This window comes from Nerophis ophidion, linkage group LG05 (assembly GCF_033978795.1).
Source record: "Nerophis ophidion isolate RoL-2023_Sa linkage group LG05, RoL_Noph_v1.0, whole genome shotgun sequence".
NCBI classification, from domain to species: domain Eukaryota; kingdom Metazoa; phylum Chordata; class Actinopteri; order Syngnathiformes; family Syngnathidae; genus Nerophis; species Nerophis ophidion.
Window position 1 is genome coordinate 60,766,802 of NC_084615.1, and position 27,715 is coordinate 60,794,516.

At 40.3% G+C, this 27,715-nt stretch overlaps 1 protein-coding gene across 1 annotated transcript; it reads left to right on the top strand.

Annotated features, from left to right (window-relative positions):
* The first annotated feature begins 2,578 nt into the window (after nucleotides 1-2,578).
* Nucleotides 2,579-27,715, top strand: zgc:92242 (uncharacterized protein LOC436899 homolog). The gene is made up of 6 exons (XM_061901666.1): nucleotides 2,579-2,776; nucleotides 9,301-9,690; nucleotides 17,402-17,519; nucleotides 21,958-22,072; nucleotides 22,150-22,363; nucleotides 26,804-27,715. The coding sequence occupies exons 2-6, from the start codon at nucleotides 9,519-9,521 to the stop codon at nucleotides 26,953-26,955; spliced, it is 771 nt and encodes a 256-aa protein (XP_061757650.1). The 5' UTR covers nucleotides 2,579-2,776; nucleotides 9,301-9,518; the 3' UTR covers nucleotides 26,956-27,715.

Sequence of the window (27,715 nt, forward strand, 5' to 3'; positions counted from 1 at the left end):
TTTTTTAACCATGTGTAGTCATTTGTTTTATGAAATTACATTGTTCCTTTTGGAATAAACTAATCTTAATCTTAAACACACTCCTATTTATTGTATCCATTTATTACAAAAATAGTCTAAGCAAAAAAAAAAAGGTCAATATTGCCAAATAGGTCAACAAAGGTTCTCATTCAAGTCTTTCCATGCACTCCTGTCATAAAGACTTAATCCCTGAGGTATTAAAGAATATATCAACAATATTCCTGAATAAAATATCACATACAGTACTGTATATCTTTGTGAAAATAAACTGGGAGAACTGAAAAATATTAATCCGATCACACTATTATTGATCTGTGTGGAGGTTGCCGTCCAGTGGGTCCCTCGGATCACCAAACATTGCCACAAGAGCCCGGCTCAGGGTTAAAACACTGTTTTATTTTTCCTCACAAGGTGCAAGTGTTCAGCTTTACAGCAAAATGTTTTTCTCAGTTCGTGTCCCGCTTTCTAACTCTCTCACTCTCTCTCCAGCTCCAACAACGTGTCTCAATCCGGCTGCTGCTAATAAAGGCGACAGGTGATTAGATAACAAGGCCCGCCTGGGCCATCTACGCACCTGTCGCTGTTTTTGAGGCTGGTCCTGGCAGACCCCGTTCCGCGGCAGGCCCGCAGGCCACGCTCCCCTCTACAATCTGAAACCTGTACTACACTGGTATAGAAAATGTCTGCATTTGGATGGATGGGTTCCTCTATAATATGTACTACGAAGATCAAGATTTAGTGACTGGCAGTGGTGAGTTTGAGTGACGCCACAAGACTTTTTAGTCGAGTGCTAAGATAAGTCCAATAATCAAAAGGAAAATGAATACATTTTTAGTTTTGTTAGTGAGCCTGGTGGCTTCACGGTGGGAGAGGGGTTAGTGCGTCTGGCTCACAATACGAAGTTCCTGCAGTCCTGGGTTCAAATCCAGGCTCGGGATCTTTCTGTGTGGAGTTTGCATGTTCTCCCCGTGAATGCGTGGGTTCCCTCCGGGTAATCCGGCTTCCTCCCACTTCCAAAGACATGCACCTGGGGATAGGTTGATTGGCAACACTAAATTGGCCCTAGTGTGTTAATGTGAGTGTGAATGTTTATCTGTCTATCTGTGTTGGCCCTGCGATGAGGTGGCGACTTGTCCAGGGTGTACCCCGGCTTCCGCCCGATTGTAGCTGAGATAGGCGCCAGCGCCCCCCGCGATCCCGAAAGGGAATAAGCGGTAGAAAATGGATGGATGGATGGATGGATAGGGAGCCTGGTATGAGCAGAAAACTCCCCAAAATATTCATATTGTTGAAAACACTTTGAAAACCCCTGGTTTATAGAAAGTAGGTGTATACAAGCCTGTGTTATGCTAACCTTGACCTTTCCTCTGGTCATACCAGTGACAAAGTAAGTCAAAAAACAAACAGGAGTCTGGTTTCACTGCAGCTCTTTTTGCCAGAAACACATCAGTATCAACTGGTCAGAGATTGGGTTTCTGTTGACGCGTTGTAGTGAAGCAAGGTTTGGAACAGTGACATGCGGTTAGTTTCATAGCGGGTGAGGCACTGAACTTTTTTGTGCTTTGTTGTTTCAGGTTGAAGCTCAGCTACTTTATTGTAATAGTGACACAAATTGAATCGAAACATCTCTCAGCCACTTTTCCTCTCCGTAGAAAGGTGGCAGCCACAGGCACCCGCTTCATTATTAATCAAAATTCATTACACTTACCGTAGAAAGCCATGATATACTATGATAAACAGTATAATAGAAGCTACTACAACAATGATTGTCACACACATACTAGATGTGGCGAAATTATTCATCATTTGCAGACTATAAATACTGGCTTGCAAAAAATATTTTTAACCAAAATGGGTGAAAATAGATCATCTCCCACAGCATACCAGACTGTATTCCAAGGCACACTAGTGTGCAGCGGAACAGTGGTTGAAAAACACTGCCTTAAAATATAAAGATCACTTCACTCCCCTGGCGGCGGCAGCTTCGGTACGTCAGCTGAGATAGGCTCCATCTTCCCTGTGGCCCTAATGAGTAGCAGTGGTATAGAAACTGGATGGCTGGCTGGCTTGAGGCACTAATTATTTAGGAGCAAGTGCACTCAGGTATGTCGCCGTAAGGCGGGAGGGCCAAAGAAACACAATGCGTGGATGCTTGATGAACGTGCCAACAACCTGTCGTCAGCTGAGTCCTAACTATGCACATTCCTTCCCGCACATGTGGTGTTGTGATTACTGCTTTCACACGAAGCCAGCAGGACTTCCTGCATGAAGAAAACAACGGAAGGAGACTGAAAAACAAGCCACTTGCTGTGAAGCAGACACAATCATTGGAGATAATAATTTACCGGTAGCCTAGAACGTGCCCTGCTCCCATTTCCTGTTTGTGCCGCCCACATTCCCCCATGTAGCTAATTCTAAAAGTTTGTTCAAACCTTTGATGCAATATGCAACGTTATTTTGTGGGGTTTGCCTCATGCAAGTGCTGTGTGTCATTGTCTCAAAGGTGATACGCAGAGAGGAGGAGGGAAAAAGATGAATGCGCTGATGTCAGGCCGTCCCACTTGTGTTGGCTACAAATGCAGCAGAGTAAAGCTGCGCCTGCATTCCAGCCCTCTGCAACTGACCTCACACACACACACACTTGCACACACACGCATACACAAAAACTTGCACACACAGCTCCATGCTCCCACGTCACACACTCATCACACGACTCAATCGGTACGAGGAGATGCTGGCAGCTGGCGGCCGCTGAGTAAGTCCACTCTCATTCTTTTGGCGTCTTTGTTGCGATGGCTATTCTACGGCCAGTCATTTATCTCCTGCGCCCTCTGAAAACATCCACTATGTTGTCACACGGAGGGACTTTCCAAACTCTTCTCTCAGTATGCCTGGCACACACCTTGACCCTCTCTCTCTCTCGCTCTGCTCCCCCGGCTTTCTGTTCCCTGCATGGTGTAAGCAGAGGCACAAGCAAAGACTATTTGCATGTTGGAGCGCAGCCAGAGGGGGAGATGCTTTGTCTTGACATGCCAACCACAGAGTTAGGCCTGTGGATGTTGGTACTCCATGCAGCAATGTTTAATGCATGGTGTCAAACTCATTTTAGATGGGGGGCCACATGGAGAAAAATCGACTCCCAAGTGGGCCGGACTGGTGTAACCACGGCACGATAACTTAAAACTAAAGACAACTTCAGATTGTTTTCTTTGTTCAAAAATAGAATAAGTACATTCTGAAAAATTAAGGATCTGTGTGGACTGAAAAACCAACAATAAAAAAATAAAGTAAATCAATAAATAACAAAGGGGAAAAAAATCAACGAATCAAACAAAATATATCTAAAGGGGACGGCGTGGCGCAGTTGGGAGAGTGCCAGCAACCTGAGGGTTCTTGGTTAAATCCCCACCTTCTACCAACCTCGTCACGCCTGTTCACCCTTGCTCCTGATGGTTCATGGTTAGCGCCTTGCATGGCAGCTCCCGCCATCAGTGTGTGAATGTGTGTGTGTATGGGTGAATGTGGAAATAGTGTCAAAGCGCTTTGAGTACCTTGAAGGTAGAAAAGCTCTATACAAGTATAACCCATTTACCATTTACCATTTATATCCATATCGGTGTATGTATATCGAATTGTTATTATCACCCATTATCATATGTTATACTTGTTCTGAAATTGTCATGTATCCATCAAATCTGCTGTTAAAACTTGAACTATACAACCAACATATAAGTTGTTTGTCAATTAGGGGCTGGACATGGATAAGCATTTTTGCTTTTTCTTTTATCCCTTTTCGGTGGGTGCCGTTGCATGTCTGTCAAATTACAAGGACTGATGAAGTGTTGCTATATATGTCTGTCTGCCAGAATAAATTAATCAATTAATTAATTAATTGATTAATTTATACAAAATGTACAAATCATATTGTTGCTAGGGGTTTTTTTACACTTACATGTTGCGGTTAATAGTGTTCTATCTTAATTTGTTGTTATTTATACTTTCTGGATACATTGTGTAATAATGTTCATCAATCAACTCCATCAATCTATTTTCTACCGCTTATTCCCTTTGGGGTCCCGGGGGGCGCTGGTGCCTATCTCAGCTACAATCGGGCGGAAGGCATTGGTGTTAATTTTCAATCTCACACGTTAAAAAAATAATATCATAATCAAATTGCAGGATTTTATTAATATAGTTTGCTCATTTTCCTTGACTAGTGCACTAGCATCAAGTGGTTTATTTTTAATTTTTTTGCATATGTAGCATAATTTACAAAGATAAAAATAATTGGTATTGCGACATCTAGCGGACACATCTAGAACAACAGTTTCTGAAATTCAAAATTTCAGCTCACTTTTATACTTAATAAACTCATCCTGTGGGCCAGGTAAAACCTGTTCGCGGGCCTGTTCCTGCTCGCGGGCCATTGACATCCCCGGTTTAATATGCATGCTTCATTACTGCAGGTATAACCCAACTTCCTTTTATAGGAAATGAGAAATAATTTAAAGTACGTTGAAATCCAAATTGATAAAGCTGGTGAGCTCAACATGCTGTAGCTTCATTCATTCATTCATGTTTTACTGCCTTTTCTGCTCAGGGTGATAGGTGAGCTTGGACTATATTTTGAATATATTTTCTCTAAAATTTAGTAAAAATTGCTGAAATTGCAATTTGGACCTGAGGTTAGTGTGCAATTCTTCGTTAACTGAATGTCTTGCGCCCATTTTGGTTTGTCAGTGGGTTGTCAATATGTTCGCTATACTCAACATATTGTTGGGTTTTGTGGCCAAATAGCAATTTTTTTGTTTCACCTGACCACAGAACTTTCCTCCAGAAGGTAATATCTTTGTCCATGTGACAAGAATTGAGCTGTTTGGCCACAATACCCAGCAATATGTTTGAAGGAGAAAATGTTACTCCTTTAATCCCAGGAACAAGCATGGTGGTGGTAGTATTATGCTCTGGGCCTGTTTTGCTGCCAATGGGACTGGTGGTTTACAGAGAGTAAATGGGACAATGAAAAAGGAAGATTAACTCCAAATTATTCAGGACAACCGAAAATCGTCAACCCGGAGGTTGGGTCTTGGGCGCAGTTGGGTGTTCCAACAGGACAATGATGCCAAACACATGTCAAAAGTGGTAAAGGAATGGCTAAATCATGCTACAATTAAGGTTTTAGAATGGCCTTTTCAAAGTCCTGACTTAAATTTGCAAACAATGCTGAAGAAACAAGTCCATGTCAGAAAACCAACACATTTAGCTGAACTGCACCAATTTTGTCAAGTGAAGTGGTCAACAATTCAACCAGAAGCTTGTGGATGGCTACCAAAAGTGCCTTATTGCAGTGAAACTTGCCAAGGGACATGTAACCACATATTAACAATGCTGTACGTATACTTTTGACCAAGCAGATTTGGTCACATTTTCAGGAGACCCATAATAAATTCATAGAAGAACCAAACTTCATGAATGTTTTGTGACAAACAAGTATGTGCTCCAATCACTTTATCACAAAAAAAAAGTTATAGTAATTATTGGAAACTCAAGACAGCCATGACATTATGTTCTTTACAGGTGTATGTAAACCTTAGACCACGACTGTAGTTGTTTTATTTTGTAGTATAATGTTAGAACATATTTGATCAAATGAAATTACTCAGAGAACAAAGGTAGTTATGAAAAACACCAAAATTATGACAAATTTATGCTTTTAGAGTCGAGCCTTGATTTTTTTGATGACACCTCGTGTCCTCAATAATTCAACAAACTGGGGTCATGAGTTGCAGGAAGTTGAATGATGCAGACATGTTTGTTACTGGATACTTTCAAATAGGCTTCTTTCTGCTCTGGAGACTTTGTACGTGTGAGTAATATACAAGTATAATTATTTAATACTTGTTTATATTGACAAATGTTGTGTTTTAGACTACAGTATTGTTCAAATAAGGACACTTATTGTGTCTGTCTATAGATTGTGTGCTATTGTGTGCTTAGCTGGTGTGTAGCAGTGGGAGAGTGGCCGTGCGCAACCCGAGGGTCCCTGGTTCAATCCCCACCTAGTACCAACCTCGTCACGTCCGTTGTGTCCTGAGCAAGACACTTCACCCTTGCTCCTGATGGGTGCTGGTTAGCGCCTTGCATGGCAGCTCCCTCCATCAGTGTGTGAATGTGTGTGTGAATGGGTAAATGTGGAAGTAGTGTCAAAGCGCTTTGAGTACCTTGAAGGTAGAAAAGCGCTATACAAGTACAACCCATTTATCATTATTTAGTTCCTCGTACCCTATAAACCACATTTTACCGTTTGTAAAGGACTTGACTAAAATACAAGAAAAGACCAACTTTGTGTGCTTATTAGAGCACATGTAGCTGTTAAATGGCTGTCCAGCTTTGCACAATGCTGCAGGACTGCTTGAATCAGAGCTTAAATCAGAGATTCCACATGCTAGGCAATACCATCTGAAACTTGTCACTTTTCTCCTGATAACGGGCCGATGTCCAGTATCCCTATCGGATTGGGACACCCCAAAGTGTGACATCATTATTTTGTAAAGGGTAAGGCCGTACGTGATCTAGCAAGTACATGTCGCTGACATCTGTCTATAGTAAGGTACGGCATAGCTTAGCCAGGATGTTCACAACATTTCACAAAGCGGTTGAAATAATTTTACAACTAAAAGAAAGTAAGGATGAATATATAACAAAAAAGCTTCAAAAATGATGATTGTTTTTTTTCTTCTTCTTTCTTTCTCCTCCTAATAAGCAAACTGTATTAATATTATAATAAGTTAAAGTAGAGGTGTCCAAACTCAAACCCGGAAGTAATATCCAGGTCGCTACATATTCTAAAAATAATATTAAAGTCAATACATATCAGAATATAACAAAACAGGATGAGGTTTTAATCTGTTCAAAGCTGGGACTACTTTTATGTACGTGTGCACGCTAAAGTCATGTGCTTATGTACAACACGGACAGTCATCTTATTCCGGCCGAAATCATTATTTTTATTGGATTAAATAAGTAATTGTGAAAGCTAAACAGACTTTGAGGATCTTTGTTATCGTTTGAATATAGTTTCTGCTAATATTTTTTGTTTTAAAATTTCAAATTTAGAGCCATTTTGTGAAGTTATTATATTTCATTTTTAAATATGGTGTAGGCCAATCATCAACAAGCTGCTACATTTTGCATTAATTATTTGGAGAGTGTCTTGTCAATATTTAAAATAATGTTTCCATGGCGATTGTTGCAGGTTGTTTTGGAAAATACTTCACCCACCATTACCAATATCTCAATATGTGGTCGTTAGGATTACATTTAAAGGTTTTAAGTCGATATCTAATTTGGAATCAGCTGTTAGAGGCAGAAAATATTCATTGTGCTGCTTTGTAAGACCCACAGACGTTGAAAATCTGGCTGACACGTGGCCACACCTGAAGCTCCAAAGTCAGGCCTGATGTTTCACCTCTGTCAACACTGTCTGACCGCCCTCCTGCAGCCGTTGGCTGAACCTTATCAAATACCTTCAATCCCATTGGCTCATCCTGAGTCATTCCTTTTTGAATTTTTGTTTACACACACTTAGAAGGGGGAATAAAGTAACTGCCAGGAATTTGCTTTTTGAGGACTTCCTTGTAATGACTAACTGGGCTGTTAATGGCTACCAGTGTTACGTGTGGAGGTTATCTGCTAGAAAGGGGTTTGTGCATATGAGCGCTTGTGATTAATTATAAAGCTTTTCGAGTAAGACCGTAGTCGATATATAACTTGTTTGCCTCGCAGTGTTTGAAAACACATATGCTGGACATAGTGTTACACTTCACTCAGACCCTGCGTGGCGCAGTGGGAGAGTGGCCGTGCGTAACCCGAGGGTCCCTGGTTCAATCCCCACCTGATACGAACCTCGTCACGTCCGTTGTGTCTTGAACAAGACACTTCACCCTTGCTCCTGATGGGTGATGGTTAGCGCCTTGCATGGCAGCTCCCTCCATCAGTGTGTGAATGTGTGCGTGAATGGGTAAATGTGGAAGTAGTGTCAAAGCGCTTTGAGTACCTTGAAGGTAGAAGAACGCTATACAAGTACAACCCATTTATCATTTATTATTTATTTGCCAGGTTGTGATTTAACCAGCGAAATGTGTGCTACTGCAAAGGACACAGAAATGAATAACAGGTAGTCTTCCACTTTCGCTTCCATCTGACTAAAACCCCAAACAAAAATGTTGCTCTTCCAACTACCTACTTTTGTTTTTCCAACTTCTTACTTCACTATTTATTATCCTAGCTGCACTTGAGCGGAAGGCAGGGTACACCTTGGACAAGTCGCCACCTCATCACAGGGCCAACACATATAGACAGACAACATTCACACTCACATTCACACACTAGGGCCAATTTAGTGTTGCCAATCAACCTATCCCCAGGTGCATGTCTTTGCAAGTGGGAGGAAGCCGGAGTACCCGACAGGAACCCAGTCACTGGGAGAACATGCAAACTCCACACAGAAATATCCCGTGCCTGGGATTGAACCCTGGACTACTTAGGATCTTCGTATTGTGAGGTACATGCAGTTACCCCTGTTCCACCGTGCTGATAGAATTGGTACTGTATTGATTAAAATGTGGCGAACCCATCACTTCTTACATTAATGCTCAGTCAATTAAAAAAAAAAAATCATTTGAAATTATTTTTAACGTGACCACACATTTCCTTTTTAAATAACACTTAATTGAAGCAATGTTATTGAATAAAATTAGATTAAATAAAGTACTATCTAATCTAATCTAATCTAGCCTAAAAGATAGCAACCCTCTACGCAACTTTTTGGAAAAGCTGCGGTGAAATCAGATATTTTAGGCCGCGACAATCACAAAAAGCCAGCAAAAATCCTGGAAGCAATGTTCATTGGTAAAATCTTGTTAATTTACCACAATATTGTACAGTTATTAGTGTATCCATGTTAGCAACACGTAGTAACGGGGCAAAATAGATACATTTTCCTCCAATAGATGGCAGGATGATAATAATAAACCTGTGTATCCATCTGTTGCCCTTTCTACAACAAAATAAGTCTTGACACGTTTGATTGTGTGTGGGGAGATTTTTCTGATGTAAAATATGAGCCTTGTCTCAGTAAATGTTGGGAAACACTGCTGTATGCACAGCAAACACGCAAACACGCACACACACACCCACACACACACACAACGCCTGTAGTATTGACCAATTGTGTTCTGCTGAATGGAGATGCAGTGAACAACCTCACTCTCTTTTCAGAAATCAGACTACCAGCCCGACGGAGAGTCCATCCAGACACACCTGCACCTCAGGACAGTCGGACAAAAAGACACCAGAGCATCTTCTACCTGATCCTTAACTCCGTCCCAGATCAGGCAACCTGAGCCCGAGCACACCTTATTAAGCCACTAGTGAAACAAGAGGTGTCTACGGGGCTGACGGTCAGTTCTGGTGTCTGCTTGGGACACAGCCTCAGGATGCTGGCTAAAATCCTGGAGGAGATGTGGGTGGAGCCGGAGGTGCTGGAGGCCCTGAGCGAAGAGCAGAAAAGGATCCTCTTCCTCAAGATGAGGGAGGAGCAGGTACGCCGCTGGAGGGAAAGAGAGGAGCGGGAAGGAGAGGACATTGTCGTCAGCAGGTCAAAGAAAGGTAACATTACTGGGAACTGTCAGAGATAAGGAACCAGTAGCAGTAATGTTTTGGGGGAATGTAGTCTTTATTCCTCCAACAAATGCAGATATGAAGTCACCAAATTAAGCATAAATCCCGAAAAACAATTAGTAGGTTTTTTTGCAAATATCGGACCAATATTAATATTGGATCGAGACACCCCTAGTACCTAATCTCAAATATGGCACTGAGCAATATTTTTTTGTTTTCCATTATAAAAATAATGTATTTTTTCTCACAGAGTAAAATATAAAATACATAAAAGAACAACAACAACAACTTAATATATATGGATAGGTTAGAAGCTTCTGAAAGAGTTAAAGAGTTTAAAGTAAAAAAAATTTAATGAAAAAAATACAAAATTTTAATTCCCAAAACACATAATTTATCACACTTTTATGAGCTTCTCCATTTTTCAGCAACGAGGGATAGTGTGAATTTTTGGCAAAAACTGTTAATTGATCAAAAATATTTAGTTATAATGAATGTACAAGTCTATTGGTACATTTCATTAGATATTTTACATTTTGGATTGTTACTGAAATTAACACACATTAAAACAGTATTGCAGTTAACTATATATGAGGAATGACACACACACACACACACACACACACACACAGTTTGGAGCAGTCCTTCTCAAATAGTGGGCCGGCCCCTTCTGGAGGTGGGGTGCGGTGCGGTTGCAGGTGGGGGCACTTGTGACCTTGAGAAACATGTTTTTTTTTTGCCGTACCAGATTATGATGAAGCGTTTGTAGCACCTGACTTCACTATAACCACGGTGGCAGATGGTAATGGTGTGTTTTTTCCATTAATGTTAATAATTTTGCAATGTTAAGTTGAGGTAAATTCAGCTTTAACTTTATGGATAAATTATACTAGAGTGGGGGGGGGAACGCAGCAAAAAATTTTCTCACAGTTTGTGCAGAAATTATTTGGCTGTGCGAACCAACTGTTGCAGCAGCTGTCCTGGTTGAAGGTGCACCTGCTGGAGGTGGAGGTCCTGGGCTGGTATGGTTACATGTGGTCTGCGGTTGTGAGGCCAGTTGGATGTACTGCCAAATGCTCTGAAATGCCTTTGGAGATGGCTAAAGGTAGAGCAATTAACATTAAATTAACGGGCAACTGCTCGAGTGGATTTCCTGCAGTCAGCATGCCAACTGCACGCTCCCTCAAAACTTGCGACATCCGCGGCATTGTGCTGTGTGATAAAACTGCACATTTTAGAGTGTCTTTTCATTGTGGACAGTCTAAGGCATATCTGTGCAATAATCATGCTGTTTAATCAGTATCTTGATATGCCACACCTGTGAAGTAGGCTGGATCATCTTGGAAAAGAACAAATGTTCACTAACACAGATTTAGACAGATTTGTGAACAATATTTGAGAAATAGGTCAATTTATATTATTTATAATCTTGGTGGAGAGTTGGGGGGAGGGGCGCAAAACAATTTTATTCGTACTTCATGGGGGCGTAACAGAAAATATTTGGTTTGGAGTAACACTCGCATGTGTTCGCGATCTGATTAAGGTGTTAAAAATAGATTACACAAGGCAAAACATACTCAGTCTTCCCGGCTCTCCCCTTGTACACATCCTCTTTTGATATGTCTTTCGTATTTATTCCTTCCCAGAGGAGAGCCTGAACTGGCTATACTGGTCCAGACACACAATAAGAATGTGTGTGTTTGTTTGTGTATCTGTGTGTGACTGACAGCCGCTATCAGCACTCCTCCAATCCATTTACTGGCTTGCTGCTGAGGAGCACTGACTAAGCCCCTGCGGTCTGAACCATATATTAGGTTACTGTCTTTGTGTACCCAAACCGTACCTTGTCACCTGAGAAGCAACCAAGTCTGCTTGTGTTACACAACATTCAATGCAGTCACCGATCTGCTGTTAGATGTGCTGCGGATGGTGAAAACACCTGATTATAAAATGTACTCATTCAATTGTAATTAAATTCTATTAAAAAAACATTTGTTCCCGGGTGGCAGTTAAAAATACCATGCTATTGATAAAAAAAAAATTAATCATGAGCACATTTTGTCACCGACGTCCCACTGAGTGTGAGTTTTCCTTGCCCTTATGTGGGCCTACCGAGGATGTCGTAGTGGTTTGTGCAGCCCTTTGAGACACTAGTGATTTAGGGCTATATAAGTAAACATTGATTGATTGATTGATTTTGATTAATCATGCAATTGATTTTTGACCGTACAAGCTATTTTACCTTCACCGTAAAACGATCATTGATCAGATCAATCAGTGTACAAAAATGAATGACTGGTGTACTCACTGGCAAATTTCACTACAAAAAGAACTTTAGATAAAACTGTTACCAAGTTTTGTGCAAGTAAATGACATTGCATTCAAGTAAAATTGTCACAGTTATTTGGTGACAAACCCCAAGATGCAAAGATGGAGGCAGGCATGGAATGAGAAAACATGATTTAATTAAATACTAAGACAAAAACAACACCAAAAGGGTACAAACACAAAGCGCGCATGAGGTGGATAATCAAACAAAAGGAGCTAGCCTGGGAGCTAGAAAATAACGAACAGGAGCTTAGCGTGGAAGCTAACGGGTAGCGAACAGGCAAACAGAAGTCGTACTTGTATAATGAAAAATAAAACGGAAGCAGGGAACAAAAAACAGTAAGCTACAAACATCAACTGAATATAGCTTACCGCTACGCTGCAAAGACAAGGTACGACACGACAGGCGCGATAACACATCACAAGAGCGACTAGACGTGACATCAACAAGACAGTACAATGATCCAGCAACTGACACAAGACAAAGCAGGTACAAATAGGAGCGAGCTGATTGGCAACAGGTGTGGCCAGGTGCCAATCAGCCGCAGCTGACGATGAACACAGCACTCAGGGGACAAGACCGGAAGCTGACAAAATAAGAGCACTAGACAGGAACTAAAGACAGGAAATACTAAACACAGAGGAAACAGACACATGCAGGGGAAAAAACTAAAACATAGACAAACTGTCAGGGGAAAGCTTGACAAAAATATTTTAAAATGTCCCTGGATGACATTTTGATAATAAAATTGCATTTGTATACAATTATTGGGGTCTTTTCTTGAGTCAATTTTAATTGTTCATGATTAATCACCAGTGATTAATCATGATTAATTTCAAAATGTGATTAATCAGATTTAAATAAATAACCATTTGACAGCCCTAGTTAAGTTTAGTATTAACATTTCAGCTTTTTGCACAAAATTGTGTCTTTTGTTTTATTTACCTTTCCCAATTCTGTTGTGCTTTTTTTTTTTAGTTTAATTGTGTTTCTAGAGTAAAAGAAATGCCCCCTGGGCCGCTCTTTGGACAGCCCTGACATAGACTGCTCAGTATGTGCAAACTAAAAGGTGTGTTTCCCGGACACAGCACGACTGGTTCGCTGACCTCAGCGTGAGACGTTGCGCTCTCATGCACCTGCGTGACTGTAATAAATACATAACCTCTAACAAAGCTACCCTTGTTTATACATCTGAATTCATCCAGCCTGCTTGACAAAGCAGCTCTTTTGTATTCTCCAACCGCACCCTGATGCCATCGCAGGTGCAATACCTCAGAAGGACTAATGGGATGGAAAACAACGTCTCAACGCTGTTCTTGCCTACTGTGCTGTCAACTCATCAAATAACTCCTACAAATAGCCTCTTTTCAAAAATAATAGTAATGAATTACAAAACTGGATGATTAAATATGTTTAAATTGAAATTAAAATTGACATTAAAGGCCCAAATTATTCATCCCAAAGCCACATTTTCAATGTGCACTTACAAATTTGAATATGGAATATTATTTTTTTAAGTAAAGACAGTCTTTTGCATTTATAAAAGGGTGCAAAAAAGTTCGTATTTATACAAACAATGGTAACACTTAGTATGGGGAACAAATATTCACCATTAATTAGTTCCTTATTAACATGCAAATTAGTAACATATTGTTTATTTATTGTTTAACTTATTAATTCCTTATTCTGCATGGCCTTATTGTACAACCAGTAAGCCATTAATTAAGAGTCTTCCCTCAATAACCTTGGAATTATTGCTTATTCTTAACCCTAACCCCTTATATGTTCCCCTAGTGTCCAAATAACTCTAAATTAAGTATTTGTTACTTTAATAAGCAACTAATTAATGGTGAATATGTTCCCCATACGTAAGTGTTAAACAAACAACTTCAGACATACTTTTTCAAATGTCAATTTCTCATTGAATGGTCAAATCAAATTCATTTACGGTATATTGCACTAATTCACAACAAAAGTTATTTCAAGGCACTGACGCCTAGAACGAACCCAACATTAGCAAGGACTTTGGTGACAGAGGCAAGGAAAAACTTCCTCTACATAAGTGCTATAATGATGATGACGCTGTGTTATTAACGTTATGATATTCGCAGGGCATGAGAATACAATGAATGGGATGAATAACAACATCCATAGCATATTATTGGTATTACTGCTACTACTGGGAGTAATTATGAGAACTATAACGAGGTTGTTTGCTGTGCCTCTGAGAGCATGAGTGCCTAATACAGGGGAGAATGACAAACTACATAAAAAGGTTGAGAGTGATATTATTAAAATCAATTGAGGTGTACTATCAAAGGTACAATTCTTGACGTTTACTTCTACGGTAATATAGTAATAAAAACATTAACTGGAATAAGTCATCTGCAGCTTTGGAAGTGAAAATGCCTGCAGGTGAGAGAAATTGTACTATTGTAATATAGTTGGATAAGTAAGGTACAATATTGTAGAATAGGTCGACAGATTGGTGCATCATAGTTTGATACCCAGCATGTATAAACGTGTGACAACATAACTATGAGCAGGAGTGATGGATTAGCAATCAAGGCCTAATATCAAAATAGTCTGTAATAGTTCGTACGACGTTTACAGCTTTTTAACATGCACTGAAAAAAAATACAAACTCAACGCATTTGTTTTTGCTCCCGTTGTTCATGAGTTACCGGCTTCCTCCCACCTCCAATGACATGCACCTGGGGATAGGATGATTGGCAACACTACATTGGCCCTAGCGTGTGAATGTGAGTGTGAATGTTGTATGTCTCTGTGTTGGCCCTGTGATGAGGTGTTGACTTGTCCAGGGTGTATACTGCCTTCTGCTTGAGTGCAGTTGGGATAGGTTCCAGCACCTGCGCAACCCCAAGAGGGGCAAGCAGTAGAAAATGGATGGATGGATGGATGCAACTCAAAGATATAAAATTGTTACTAAATACACAAAATACCTATTTCTCTCAAATATAGTTCACAAAGCTGTCTAAATCTGTGTTAGTGAGCATTTCTTCTTTGCCAAGATAATCCATCCCACCTCACTGGTGTGCCATATCAAGATGCTGATTAAACAGCATGATTATTGCACAGATATGCTTTAGGCTGCCCACAATAATAGTCCACTCTAAAATGTGCAGTTTTATGACACAGCACAATGCCACAGATGTCACAAGTTTTGAGGGAGCCTGCAGTTGACATGCTGGCTGCAAGAAATCCACCAGAGCTGTTGCCCGTGAATTGTATGTTCATTTCTCTACCATAAGCCATCCCCAAAGGCATTTCAGAGAATTTGGCAGTACATCCAACCACAGACCAAATGTAAGCACACCAGCCCAGGACCTCCACATCCAGCAGGTGCACCTCCATGATCATCTGACATCAGCCACCCGGACAGCTGCTGCAACAATTGGTTTGCATAACCAAATCATTTTTGCACAAACTGTGAGAAACCGCCTCAGGGACGCTCTTCTGCATCAATCAATCAATCAATGTTTACTTATATAGCCCTAAATCACTAGTGTCTCAAAGGGCTGCACAAACCACCACGACATCCTCGATAGGCCCACATAAGGGCAAGGAAAACTCACACCCAGTGGGACATCGGTGACAATAATGACCCAGTGGGACGTCGGTGACAATGATGACTATGAGAACCTTAGAGAGGAGGAAAGCAATGGATGTCGAGCGGGTCTAACATGATACTGTGAAAGTTCAATCCACAATGGATCCAACACAGTCGCGAGAGTCCAGTCCAAAGCGGATCCAACACAGCAGCGAGAGTCCCGTTCATAGCGGAGCCAGCAGGAAACCATCCCAAGCGGAGGCGGATCAGCAGCGCACAGATGTCCCCAGCCGATACACAGGCAAGCAGTACATGGCCACCGGATCGGACCGGACCCCCTCCACAAGGGAGAGTGGGACATAGAAGAAAAAGAAAAGAAACGGCAGATCAACTGGTCTAAAAAGGGAGTCTATTTAAAGGCTAGAGTATACAAATGAGTTTTAAGGTGAGACTTAAATGCTTCTACTGAGGTGGCATCTCGAACTGTTACCGGGAGGGCATTCCAGAGTACTGGAGCCCGAACGGAAAACGCTCTATAGCCCGCAGACTTTTTTTGGGCTTTGGGAATCACTAACAAGCCGGATGCATGCTAGTCATCCTCATCGGAGTGCAGTTTGTCGTCGTAACAGAGTTGAGTGGGCAAATGCTCGCATTCGAGGGCATCTTGTACGTTGGAGAGGTGTTCACTTCACAGATGAATCCCGGATTTCACTTTTCAGGGCAGTTGGCAGACAGCGTGTGTGGTGTGGTGTGGGAGAGAGGTTTGCTGATGTCAACGTTTTGAATCGAGTGGCCCAAGGTGGGGGTGGGGTTAGGGTATGGGCAGGCGTATGTTATGGAGGATGAAAGCAAGTGCATTTTATTGATGGCATTTTGAATGTACAGAGATACCGTGACGAAATCCTGAGGCCTGTTGTTGCGTCATTCACCCCAAACCATCGCCTCATGTTGCAGAATGACAATGCACGACCCCCTGTTGCAAGGATCTGTACACAATTCCTGGAAGCTAAAACATACCAGTTCTTTCATGGCCTGCAAACTCACCGGACATGTCACCCGTTGAGCATGTTTGGGATGTTATGGATCGGTGTATACGACAATGTGTCCCACTTCCTGCCAATATCCAGCAACTTGGCCCAGTCATTAAAGAGGAGTGGACCAACATTCCACAGGCCAGAACCAACAACCTGATCAAGTCTATGCAAAGGAGATGTGTTGCTCTGTGTGAGGCAAATGGTGGCCACACCAGACACGACTAGTTTTCTGACGCCCCCAGATCCTATAAAAGCAAAACTGTTGATTTTCCCGTGGGCGGCCAAAGGCAAACGAGTGCCATAATCATGCTGTTTAATTAGCATCCTGGATTATCTTGGCAAAAAAAGGTGCTCACTAACACAGATTTTTATACAGACTTGTGAACAATATTTGAGCGTAAAAGGTATTTGTGTATATAGTAAAAGTGTTACATCTTTGAGTTCTGCTCATGAAAAATGGGAGCAAAAACAAAAGTGTGGGGATTATATACGTGTTCAGTTTACAAAAGTGGACTCACATTATGAGTCTTCACCATAACAAACATGAATTTGTGAAATAGAAGGGCAGGAATATTCAGCCTAAAGAGGCTCCAGGAGGATGAAACTTAAAGGACAGCACCATCTTCTGGATGCAAGCCTTCATAACAGTCTGAATCTTTTTTTTTTCAGTCATACAGAAAGATGACAATCTGAAGTTCCATTCATGTATTTTGTACTGCTTGTCCCTGAAGTTGTTTTTCTTTTTGTTGTTGTTGTTGCTTACAGCATCCAGTAAGCGTGTGAGCTGGCTGCTCGGTCGTGATGGAGATGTCAGCGTCGTTGTGATCGGAGAGGTCGATGAGTTCAGGTCCTCCAAACTTCTCCAGACCATAATGATCAACAGGTTAGCACACTAATAAAATATAGTTGTTTTGAAATGTCACATGGTGCAGTGTGAATGATGCATTTCAGATTATGTTTGTTTGATTTGTGAATTCAACTACAAAACACAGAAAGAGCAATTGAACGCAGCATATTATTTAATAATAATGTCCATCATTTGAAAAGTGAGTGCTTTAAACATACATAGCCAAGTATAAAATGTAACTAATCCATATGTTTCTTTTGTTTTGAAATTGTGTAGAACTAATCAACGATATAGTGGGTATTGACTTCGCAGTAAGTTTATTCATGTGGTTGTGCTTATAAAATGTTGGTGACCTCTTGTAGCTAAGTAAACAGCTTCCATCAGTTATGGTAATAGTTTAATTTTCTTTTTTATGTATAGGCATGCAAGATCACATTAAAGTACTTTCCACCTGTCTGAAAAGGAGTAGGAACAAACAGATCTACCAATCACTTGCTTTGTTGATTGACTGAAGTGGTCCCATTCAAGAAAAAAAAAAAAGGATAAATGCATAAAAGGAATAATTGTAGAGAAAAAAAAAGAAGCAAATATTTATAATTACTGAATACAAATTGCGACTTGTCCAGGATGAATCCCACCTTCTGCCCGAATGCAGCTCAGACAGGCTCCAGCGACCCCGAAAGGGACAAGCGGTAGTAAATGGATGGATGGATGGAAAAATGGTTATGAAAATTGATCTTTTACCTTGAACAATGTTGCCTGAGCCCTCTTCCAAACGGCGATTTTATTTTGGAATATCCTGATTTATATCAATCAAAAATGTTTATTATTTCATATTTGTGTTACTTTTTATCTCAACAATGCTTTGCCTTGATTTCTTAAAGAAAAAAAAATTGACACATTATTCAATGGGTTTTCACTCGCATTGCACATTACTTCTTCTGAAGCATTTGGAATATTCCATAAATCACATGGTCCACAGAAAGTTACATCATTCAGATTATCTGCAGACTATTGGAAGGCTAAAAGTCAGTTTATTATTTTTATTTTCTGTATATTTGATATTTCAACTTCGACTGGATTAAAAATTGCAGCAGTCCTGTTACCTTAATTTTATTTCTCAGATTTTTTTGCGGTCGAAACACTGTAATGTCATCATGCAATTAGCATAAATATCACGAGGCTATATTTCATGTATTTGCTAAAAATCACTCCTTTTACTTTCAGTCCTGCTGCTGTAATGAGTCAACAAATGTTTCATTGCAGTATTGCAAAAAAAGGAAATAAATACACATTTAAAATACATTGCAACCTCGATTTACGAATTAATTGGTTTTTGAGCATGGTTTGTATATCGAAAAGTTTGTGCCGTAAAGCAGAGTTCCCCAGAAGAAACATTGTAAATATGAACAATGGGTTCCAGCCTCAACTAAAGTCCATATTTTAGTGTAGGTGTGTAGACCTTGAACACAATATGAAGTGCTTTACACTACTGTATATCAAACAAACATAGCAAGGATGTGATGGATCAACTTTGTATTTAGTAACAACTGAACTGCCCTAGTATCATGCGCACACTCACACAGAAGCCACTCTCCAACTGTACTAAAATTCTTAAAAAACATTTAAAAAAGTAAAATCCAACCACATTAACATCATCAACAAGGATCTTAGGAGAAAAAGCAGCAGGTAGGGATGGACAAAAACAGAAGGGAGCGAGGTTTTTTACAAAAGATAATAATGATAAATAAATGGGTTGTACTTGTATAGTGCTTTTCTACCTTCAAGGTACTCAAAGCGCTTTGACACTACTTCCACATTTACCCATTCACACACACATTCACACACTGATGGAGGGAGCTGCCATGCAAGGTGCTAACCAGCACCCATCAGGAGCAAGGGTGAAGTGTCTTGCTCAGGACACAACGGACGTGACGAGGTTGGTACTAGGTGGGGATTGAACCAGGGACCCTCGGGTTGCGCACGGCCACTCTACCACTGCGCCATGCCGTCCCTAATAATAATAATAATAATAATAATAATAATAATAATAATTATGGTGTCTAAAATTACAGTTAAAGGAGTCACAATATTAATTGTGTTCCATATTTTAAACACTTCCTTGTGGTTTACATAACATGTAATGATGGTCCGTTTGTAATTTTTGCATGTATTAGGCTTTACATACCATTTTCAAACAGTTTTGTATTTTTTTTATTTACATAGTACTTCGACGTTTTTTTCTCCCCGTCATATTTGTTGTAGTTTTCAGCACTTCCATATCGAGTTTACTGACAGATATGTTATGAATATTCGTTTATTTATATCAGAAATGGCAACAGTGGTGTATGCATGTGAATGTAGGAGCCAGTCTTCCCCATAACAAGAGGGTAGAGAAAAATAAAGCACTTACTGACTACAATGTTGGACTAGATAGAATGGCGGATTCGTGCACAGGTCTTTCGGTAAATTTCTGTTATATATGGAGACCTCAGCTGACGTCAAGAGATAGAAAACATCACAAGTCAGAGCAAATTTCAAACGGCTCTTTTGAAAGAAATATGTAGGAAGGCAAGAATATTTAATGAATGTCCCCGCAAAGCCTCCACGGAATACGCGTTAGAAAATAAATGGATGGATGGACCTATATGCAAATCCCAATAAAAGGCTTTTGCATAATAGGTCCCTTTTAAAAGACAATTAGCTAATTCTAAGCTAAATTCTCACTCCTGTTACTTTCAGTCCTGTTACTGAAATGAGTCAACAAATGAGCCATTGGAACCTTGTACTAAAATAAATGTACAAATAAATAATAAATAAATAAATAATAAATAAATAAATAAGAAGGACCTGGGTTCCATCCCCTGGCTTGGGGTCTTTCTGTGTGAAGTTCGCAAGTTCTCCTCGTGACTGCGTGGGTTCCCTCCGGATACTTCGGCTTCCTCCCACTTCCAAAAACATGCACCTGGGGATAGGTTGATTGGCAACACTAAATTGGCCCTAGTGTGTGAATGTGAGTGTGAATGTTGTCTGTCTATCTGTGTTGGCCCTGTGATGAGGTGGCGACTTGTCCAGGGTGTACACCGCCTTCTTAAAGATTAGCCTCTAGAATGGAACCTATAGGTGACCTCATCTTTCCTGTTGATAACAATGTCAACCACTTTTATAGTGAAGTCACTGACTTTCTTAAGGTTGATTTGGGACAGGCGACAGGACATTTGAGATAGGCTCCAGCACCCTTGCGACCCCGAGAGGGACAAGCGGTAGGAAATGGATGGATGGATGGTGAACACATATTTAGAATAGTTTATTGATTATTATTATTATGATTATTAATATTATTATTGCTATTAATAATACATACTCACTAACAATAATAATTATCAATATTTCATACATTGTTGCTATTAATTATGCATTGTTATTAATGTTAATTATAGTTTTATTAATGTACATTGTTATTCATTGTAATAATGATTAGTATTATTATTTTTGTTGTTGTTTTTATTATTATTATCATTATAATAAAAATAATAATAATAATACATTCTGAAAATGTGCCAATACATATTTAAAAAAAAGTTAAATGATAATAACAATTATATTAATGTAATGTAAGTTTATTTTAAGAGGTACGCATATATATTTTTTTAAATAATAAAAGAAAACTATAAAAAGTACTTGTAAATTATTTACATTGAGGCTATTCAACCGGCGCCCCAAGGATCTACAGTGAACACTTGTATAATGGATAGCAGGACAATATATTTTTGGAAATGTGTAATAATAGTGAAGATAGGAACGGCGTGGCGCAGTGGGAGAGTGGCCGTGTGCAACCCGAGGATCCCTGGTTCAATCCCCACCTAGTACCAACCTCGTCACGTCCGTTGTGTCCTGAGCAAGACACTTCACCCTTGCTCCTGATGGGTGCTGGTTAGTGCCTTGCATGGCAGCTCCCTCCATCAGTGTGTGAATGTGTGTGTGAATGGGTGAATGTGGAAGTAGTGTCAAAGCGCTTTGAGTACCTTGAAGGTAGAAAAGCGCTATACAAGTACAACCCATTTATTATTTATTAATTTAAGTTCACATAGCTTTCTGGAGATGAGTAGACTATAATAACCCTTGTTTATTTTACGGGGATATGAACAAATAAATAAGGGAAGCATTGTTGGATAGTACAAAAAAAAAAATTACAGATGTGTAATAAACCTTAATAAACGCCAAAATGATGATGCAGTGCAGTTCAGTATCAATTAAACAATAGCACCACTGTAGTATGTCATGTTGACATGTTGCTCATAAAAACATGACGCCAGCTCTCTGCCCCCATTATGACGTCACTCACAGCCTTTGATGGTATGGACAGTGAACTGATGCTCGCAGTTTGCTGATTTTTCAAGTTTTGTGTTTCCATGAGGCGACTCAAAGGTATAGGCCTGATTGTTCTGTGATGGCGATTGTCCCCCCCCCCCAGACTCCATCATGGTCGTATGAATGGCATCCAGACAGCAGACGTGCAGGCAGGAAAAGAGGCCCAGCAGCTTGGATTAACAGAAGAAAGCCATCCTCCCTGCATGGACACGACCACTGTAAGCAGACGTGTTCCTAAGCCCGGCCAATAAGATAAACCCCCACAGATCTTAACATGGAGCTTCTCTGGCCACAGAACCACCAATCATCCGAGGACGAGACGGACTCCTGCAGCGCCGATGACGACCTGAAGGACCCCGATGAGGGCAGCGACAGTGAATCAGGCAGCAGCTCGGACAACCACGGCGACTGGGCTCCTCTCTACAGGCCCCATCTTAGTAGCCATGGCAACAAAGCAGCACTCAAAGCCCAGCTGTCAGGCGCAGAGAGGGTCAGCACACAAGCCAGAGGTGAGAAAACAAGAGAGGCTTGGTGGTGAGAACGAGTGGTCAATGTTCCCTTCGGAGGTTCTGTGGAAGACATTATTGGCTGTAAAATATGTCCTAACATAAAGATGATATAAATGATTGATTCATTTGAAAAAGAGTAGCCAAACACAGTTACGAATTATGATTTACTTTGATGTTCTTGTTAAAACGATATAAATTCTAAGTTGATGTTTACGCACACTAAAAACCTTCATTGTAAATTCACAGCAAATTACTGGCTAATAATTGCATTACCTTCACAGTCAATTACAGAATAGTATTTGCTATTGTTAAATTCCATCCATCCATCCATCCATTTTCTACCGCCCGATTGTGGCTGAGATGGGCGCCAGCGCCCCCCGCGACCCCGAAAGGGAATAAGCGGTAGAAAATGGATATTGTTAAATTCACTACATTAAAGGTACAACTAAATGCTGTAACTTCTAGGGCTGCGAATCTTTGGGTGTACCACGATTCGATTCAATATCGATTCTTGGGGTCACGATTCGATCCAAAATCGATTTTTTTTTTTTCAATTCAACACGATTCTCGATTCAAAAACATTTTTTTTCCCGATTGAAAAGGATTCTCTTTTCATTCAATACATAGGATTTCAGCAGGATCTACCCCAGTCTGCTGACATGCAAGCAGAGTAATAGATGTTTGTAAAAAGCTTTTATAATTATAAAGGACAATGTTTTATCAACTGATTGCAATAATGTAAAATTGTTTTAGCTATTAAACGAACCAAAAATATGACTCATTTTATTTTTGTGAAAACATTGGACACAGTGTGTTGTCAAGCTTATGAGATGCGATGCAAGTGTAAGCCACTGTGACACTATTCTTCTTTTTTTAATATTTATAAATGTCTAATGATAATGTCAATGAGGGATTTTTAATCACTGATATGCTGAAATTATAACTAATATTGATACTTTTGTTGATAATATTCATTTTTGTTTCACTACTTTTGGTTTGTTCTGTGTCGTGTTTGTGTCTAATCTCAATTGCTCTGTTTATTGCAGTTCTGAGTGTTGCTGGGTCAGGTTTGGTTTTGGAATTGGATTGCATTGTTATGGTATGGCTGTGTATTGTTTTGTTGGATTGATTAAAAAAAATCGATTTATTTAAAAATTAGAATTGATTCTGAATCACACAACGTGAGAATCGCGATTCAAATTCGAATCGATTTTCCCCCACACCCCTAGTAACTTCACAATTTAAAAAAGTTTATTGTTGATTAGTCTTTCAGTTTAACAACAAACTGCCACCTGCTGTACTGGAGTTAGCAACGTAGTCTACGGAACCAGATAAGACAGTCATTTGTTGTGATGTTATAGAGGACAATTACTACAGTAATTTACTGTGAAATATAAGGGTGTCATGATTTGTACAGTCATTTGTTGTAATGTTACAGTACATTTTGTTACAGTATGTTACTGTGAAAAATACTGCTGTGAAAGCCAGGTATTTGTTTCCACTGCAAGACTAATTTTAACCGAAAACAGATTTTTATTTTTGTAGTTCCTGAAAGGTTTGATTTTGGGTGTCAGAGGAGCGTTTCAATATTTTTGTATCTGTTTTTAATTTCGGAAAAATGTCTTGCTAGCTGTTTTCATTAGCTTGTTCTGTTTACATTTTTTCTTTTTGCTCTATAGTTTTCCCATTTTTGCTGGTATTTTTATATTTTATCCATCCAATTAAACACAAACTAAAAAAACTACCTGAAAACAAAGGTTAAACAAGTTTAAGGAAAGTATACCAGCTGCTATTGTTAACATCCATCCATCCATTTTTTTACCACTTGTCCCTTTTGGGGTCGCAGGGGGTGCTGGAGCCTATCTCAAATGTCCTGTCGCCTGTCCCAAATCAACCTTAAGAAAGTCAGTGACTTCACTATAAAAGTGGGTGACATTGTTATCAGCAGGAAAGATGAGGTCACCTACCTAGGTTCCATTCTAGAGGCTAATCTTTCCTTTGATAAAATGGCAACCAAGGTAATCAAAAAGGTCAACCAACAAACGAGATTTCTCTATGGAATCTCCTCTCTGGACAACAAAAGCACCTTGAAGATTCTAGCGGGAACTCTCGTTCAATCATTTTTCGGTCACACTTGCACCTCCTGGGACCCTAGCACCTCCAAAACCCTCAAATCTAGACTCCAAACATCCCAGAACAAGCTTGTCAGGTTACTTTTAGACCTCCGCCCCAGAACACACCTCACTCTCACCCACTTCTCCAAAGTTGGCTGGCTCAGGGTGGAGGACAGAGTAAAACAACTTGCACTGAGCCTAGTCTATAAAATCCGCTACACCTCTCTGATACCGAAGTACATATCAAACTACTTCTATAACGTAAATGACCGCCGTAACCACAACACCATGGGGAGCTCCACAAACCACGTTAAACCCAGATTCTGATCTAACAAAGGTCTTAACTCATTCTCCTTCTATGCCGCATCAATGTGGAATGCACTCCCAACAGGTGTAAAAGAAAGTGCATCTCTATCCTCCTTCAAAACTGCTCTAAAAGAACACCTCCAGGCAACTTCAACCCTTTACTAATACCCTCCCCCTTCCACATCCCACCTCCCCGGATTGTAAATAATCAAATATAAAAAATCCAATGTATATACTTGACTTAAACAAGTTGAAAAACTTAAACTGATCCTAAAACTTAAACAAGTTGAAAAACGTATTCGGGTGTTACCATTTAGTGGTGAATTGTACGGATTATGTACTGTACTTTGCAATCTACTAATAAAAGTTTCAATCAATCAATCAATCAAAAACTCAGCTGCATTCACGTGAATACTAAAACAGCCCGCCTGTTGACGATGGAGGCTGTGTTTCGTGTAGACATGGACAAAATAACCATTATTTGTTTTTGCCAGCACTTCTTCCGTTAAGTGTACATTTACTCCACCCCTGCCGTGTCCAGGCAAGTTGCATTGCTCACTATCACCAGCTAATGACCTGGCATGCATATTACAGCACCTGTGTGCATTGGAGGTTTGTCATCTGCATGCATGTGACACTTCAAAAACATAAACACTGAAATATCCCCATTTTTTGGAAAGCTGTTGTCATGTAAGAATACTGTTACTAAACAAACATTTCGACTTACTTGGTCTTATTTAAATTGAGGAAAAATGAATAAACGTAGCCCTGCGATGAGGTGGCGACTTGTCCAGGGTGTACCCCGCCTTCCCCCCGATTGTAGCTGAGATAGGCGCCAGCGGCCCCCCCCCCCCCCGCCCCCCACCCCCCAGTCCCCGCGACCCCAAAAAGGGAATAAGCGGTAGAAAATGGATGGATGGATGGATGAATAAACGTAACAAACTTCTACATGATGCTGTATGTCTGCATGGACTGTCCTGCCCACATGTAGCCTTCCTGTCACCCTAAGTCAGCTTGCATACTCTCCAGCTTCCCTGCAAGTTGCTGCAACCCTGAAAAGGATAAGCGGAAAAAAATAAGTGGATATTATTATCGTTATACACTATATTGTTATACACGTGAGGTGGAACCGGCTATGGTGACTGGCTGCGAAGTGTTTGTTAAACACTCGTCAGCCAGCCAGCAAGTCATTTTGGCTATGTCAAACACTGTTTCACATCGCCAAAATTAAAAGTGAAACCATCCATTGAATGCGTGGGTTCCCTCCGGGTACTCCGGCTTCCTCCCACTTCCAAAGACATGCACCTGGGGATAGGTTGATTGGCAACACTAAATTGGCCCTAGTGTGTGAATGTGAGTGTGAATGTTGTCTGTCTATCTGTGTTGGCCCTGTGATGAGGTGGCGACTTGTCCAGGGTGTACCCCGCCTTCCGCCCGATTGTAGCTGAGATAGGCGCCAGCGCCCCCCCGCGACCCCAAAAAGGGAATAAGCGGTAGAAAATGGATGGATGGATGGATATACAGAATAATGCTGCCATGCTTTTATTTTGAAGCTTACTTTGCTGCGAACAGGAACTGTGCACGTTTTAAGGCTAAATAGTGACTTTAATGCTTCTTGTCAATTAAATTATTTATGTCGACGTCAATTTAAGAGAGATCTTTTTAGTAATAAGAAGGGTACCGGGGCTTGATGAGTTGGTTGACATTGACGGGTTGTTGACATAAACGGAACTGACCAAAAAAAAAAAAAAAAACAGCTCATTTATCAACTAGAGAAGCAATGATCTTGCTGGTATAATCGATAATAGATGTCTTAGAATGGATCCCGGAGGGATTCCGGGTAATACAGTTTGGCCACAGGCACATCCATCCATCCAGGCACACCAGAACCAAAACCAATACAGCTTAGATACTGTTTTGTCGTAACTCCGATTCCTGTTAGCTATTGCTATAAATATGTGGTTTTACAAATGAAGCCAGTTCAAATAATTTACTTCTGATTCCCTTCTGTTTTTCTCAGGCATTTTCATTGAAGAGAAGGCGTCAGAATACGGCGGCAGAGTGGCCCAACTCAAAAAAACATGTGTGTCTGATTGTCAGAGCTTCACCAAACCTCCTTTACCTGCCAAACCTGCTCATCTACTGACCAGAGCTGCTCCGTTGATCCATTAGGACTCCACCTGTTATTCTGCCGTCACACCAAAACACTCATGCTGATTAGCATCACATGTTCGACGCCTAGGATGACTCCGTAACTCGTTGACATGGGTTGGGGTCCAGGATGAGCCTCGCACAGACCCAGAAGGTGAACTGAATATTGTGCAAAGACAAGGACAATCTTTTTCTATCTGGACACATAATTGGGTTTTTAATGTTTAATGCATATTTCAATTGCACATTTATCTTATTCCGATTTCATTAATTGTACTTTGGTGAACTGGATGTGTTTCAAAGTACATTACTGAGTACTGTGCTACCTTGAAACCCCCAAAAAATGTCAAACAGGCCAAGAAAAAGCTTAGTGAGGACGTGGATAAATAATGCTGCTTTTAAGAAGTGCTATGATGTTCCCCTACTTCTTTGCACTTTTCTTAACAGTTATTACACTTTCTGAAAAGTAATAGGGGACCAAAATGGTTACTCAGACTTTTGACATGCATAAAAAGTACATTATGAATAGTTGAGCTACTCACCCCTTATTCTGTACCTTTTACATATATCTTTTTGTGAACGTTTGAAAGTCACTTACTCTCAACACATCACTCACAACTGACCTGCTGTAAAGTATTTTAGGGCTTTGATATGAAGACTGTCGTGAGTTGACTCCTTTTTTAGAATGTGACGCTGTTAAAAAAACACCAGATTTCCCTTGAATGTTGGCTTTTGTAAATAAATAAAACCTCAGTGAAACTACTGCACTGGTGGAACAAGA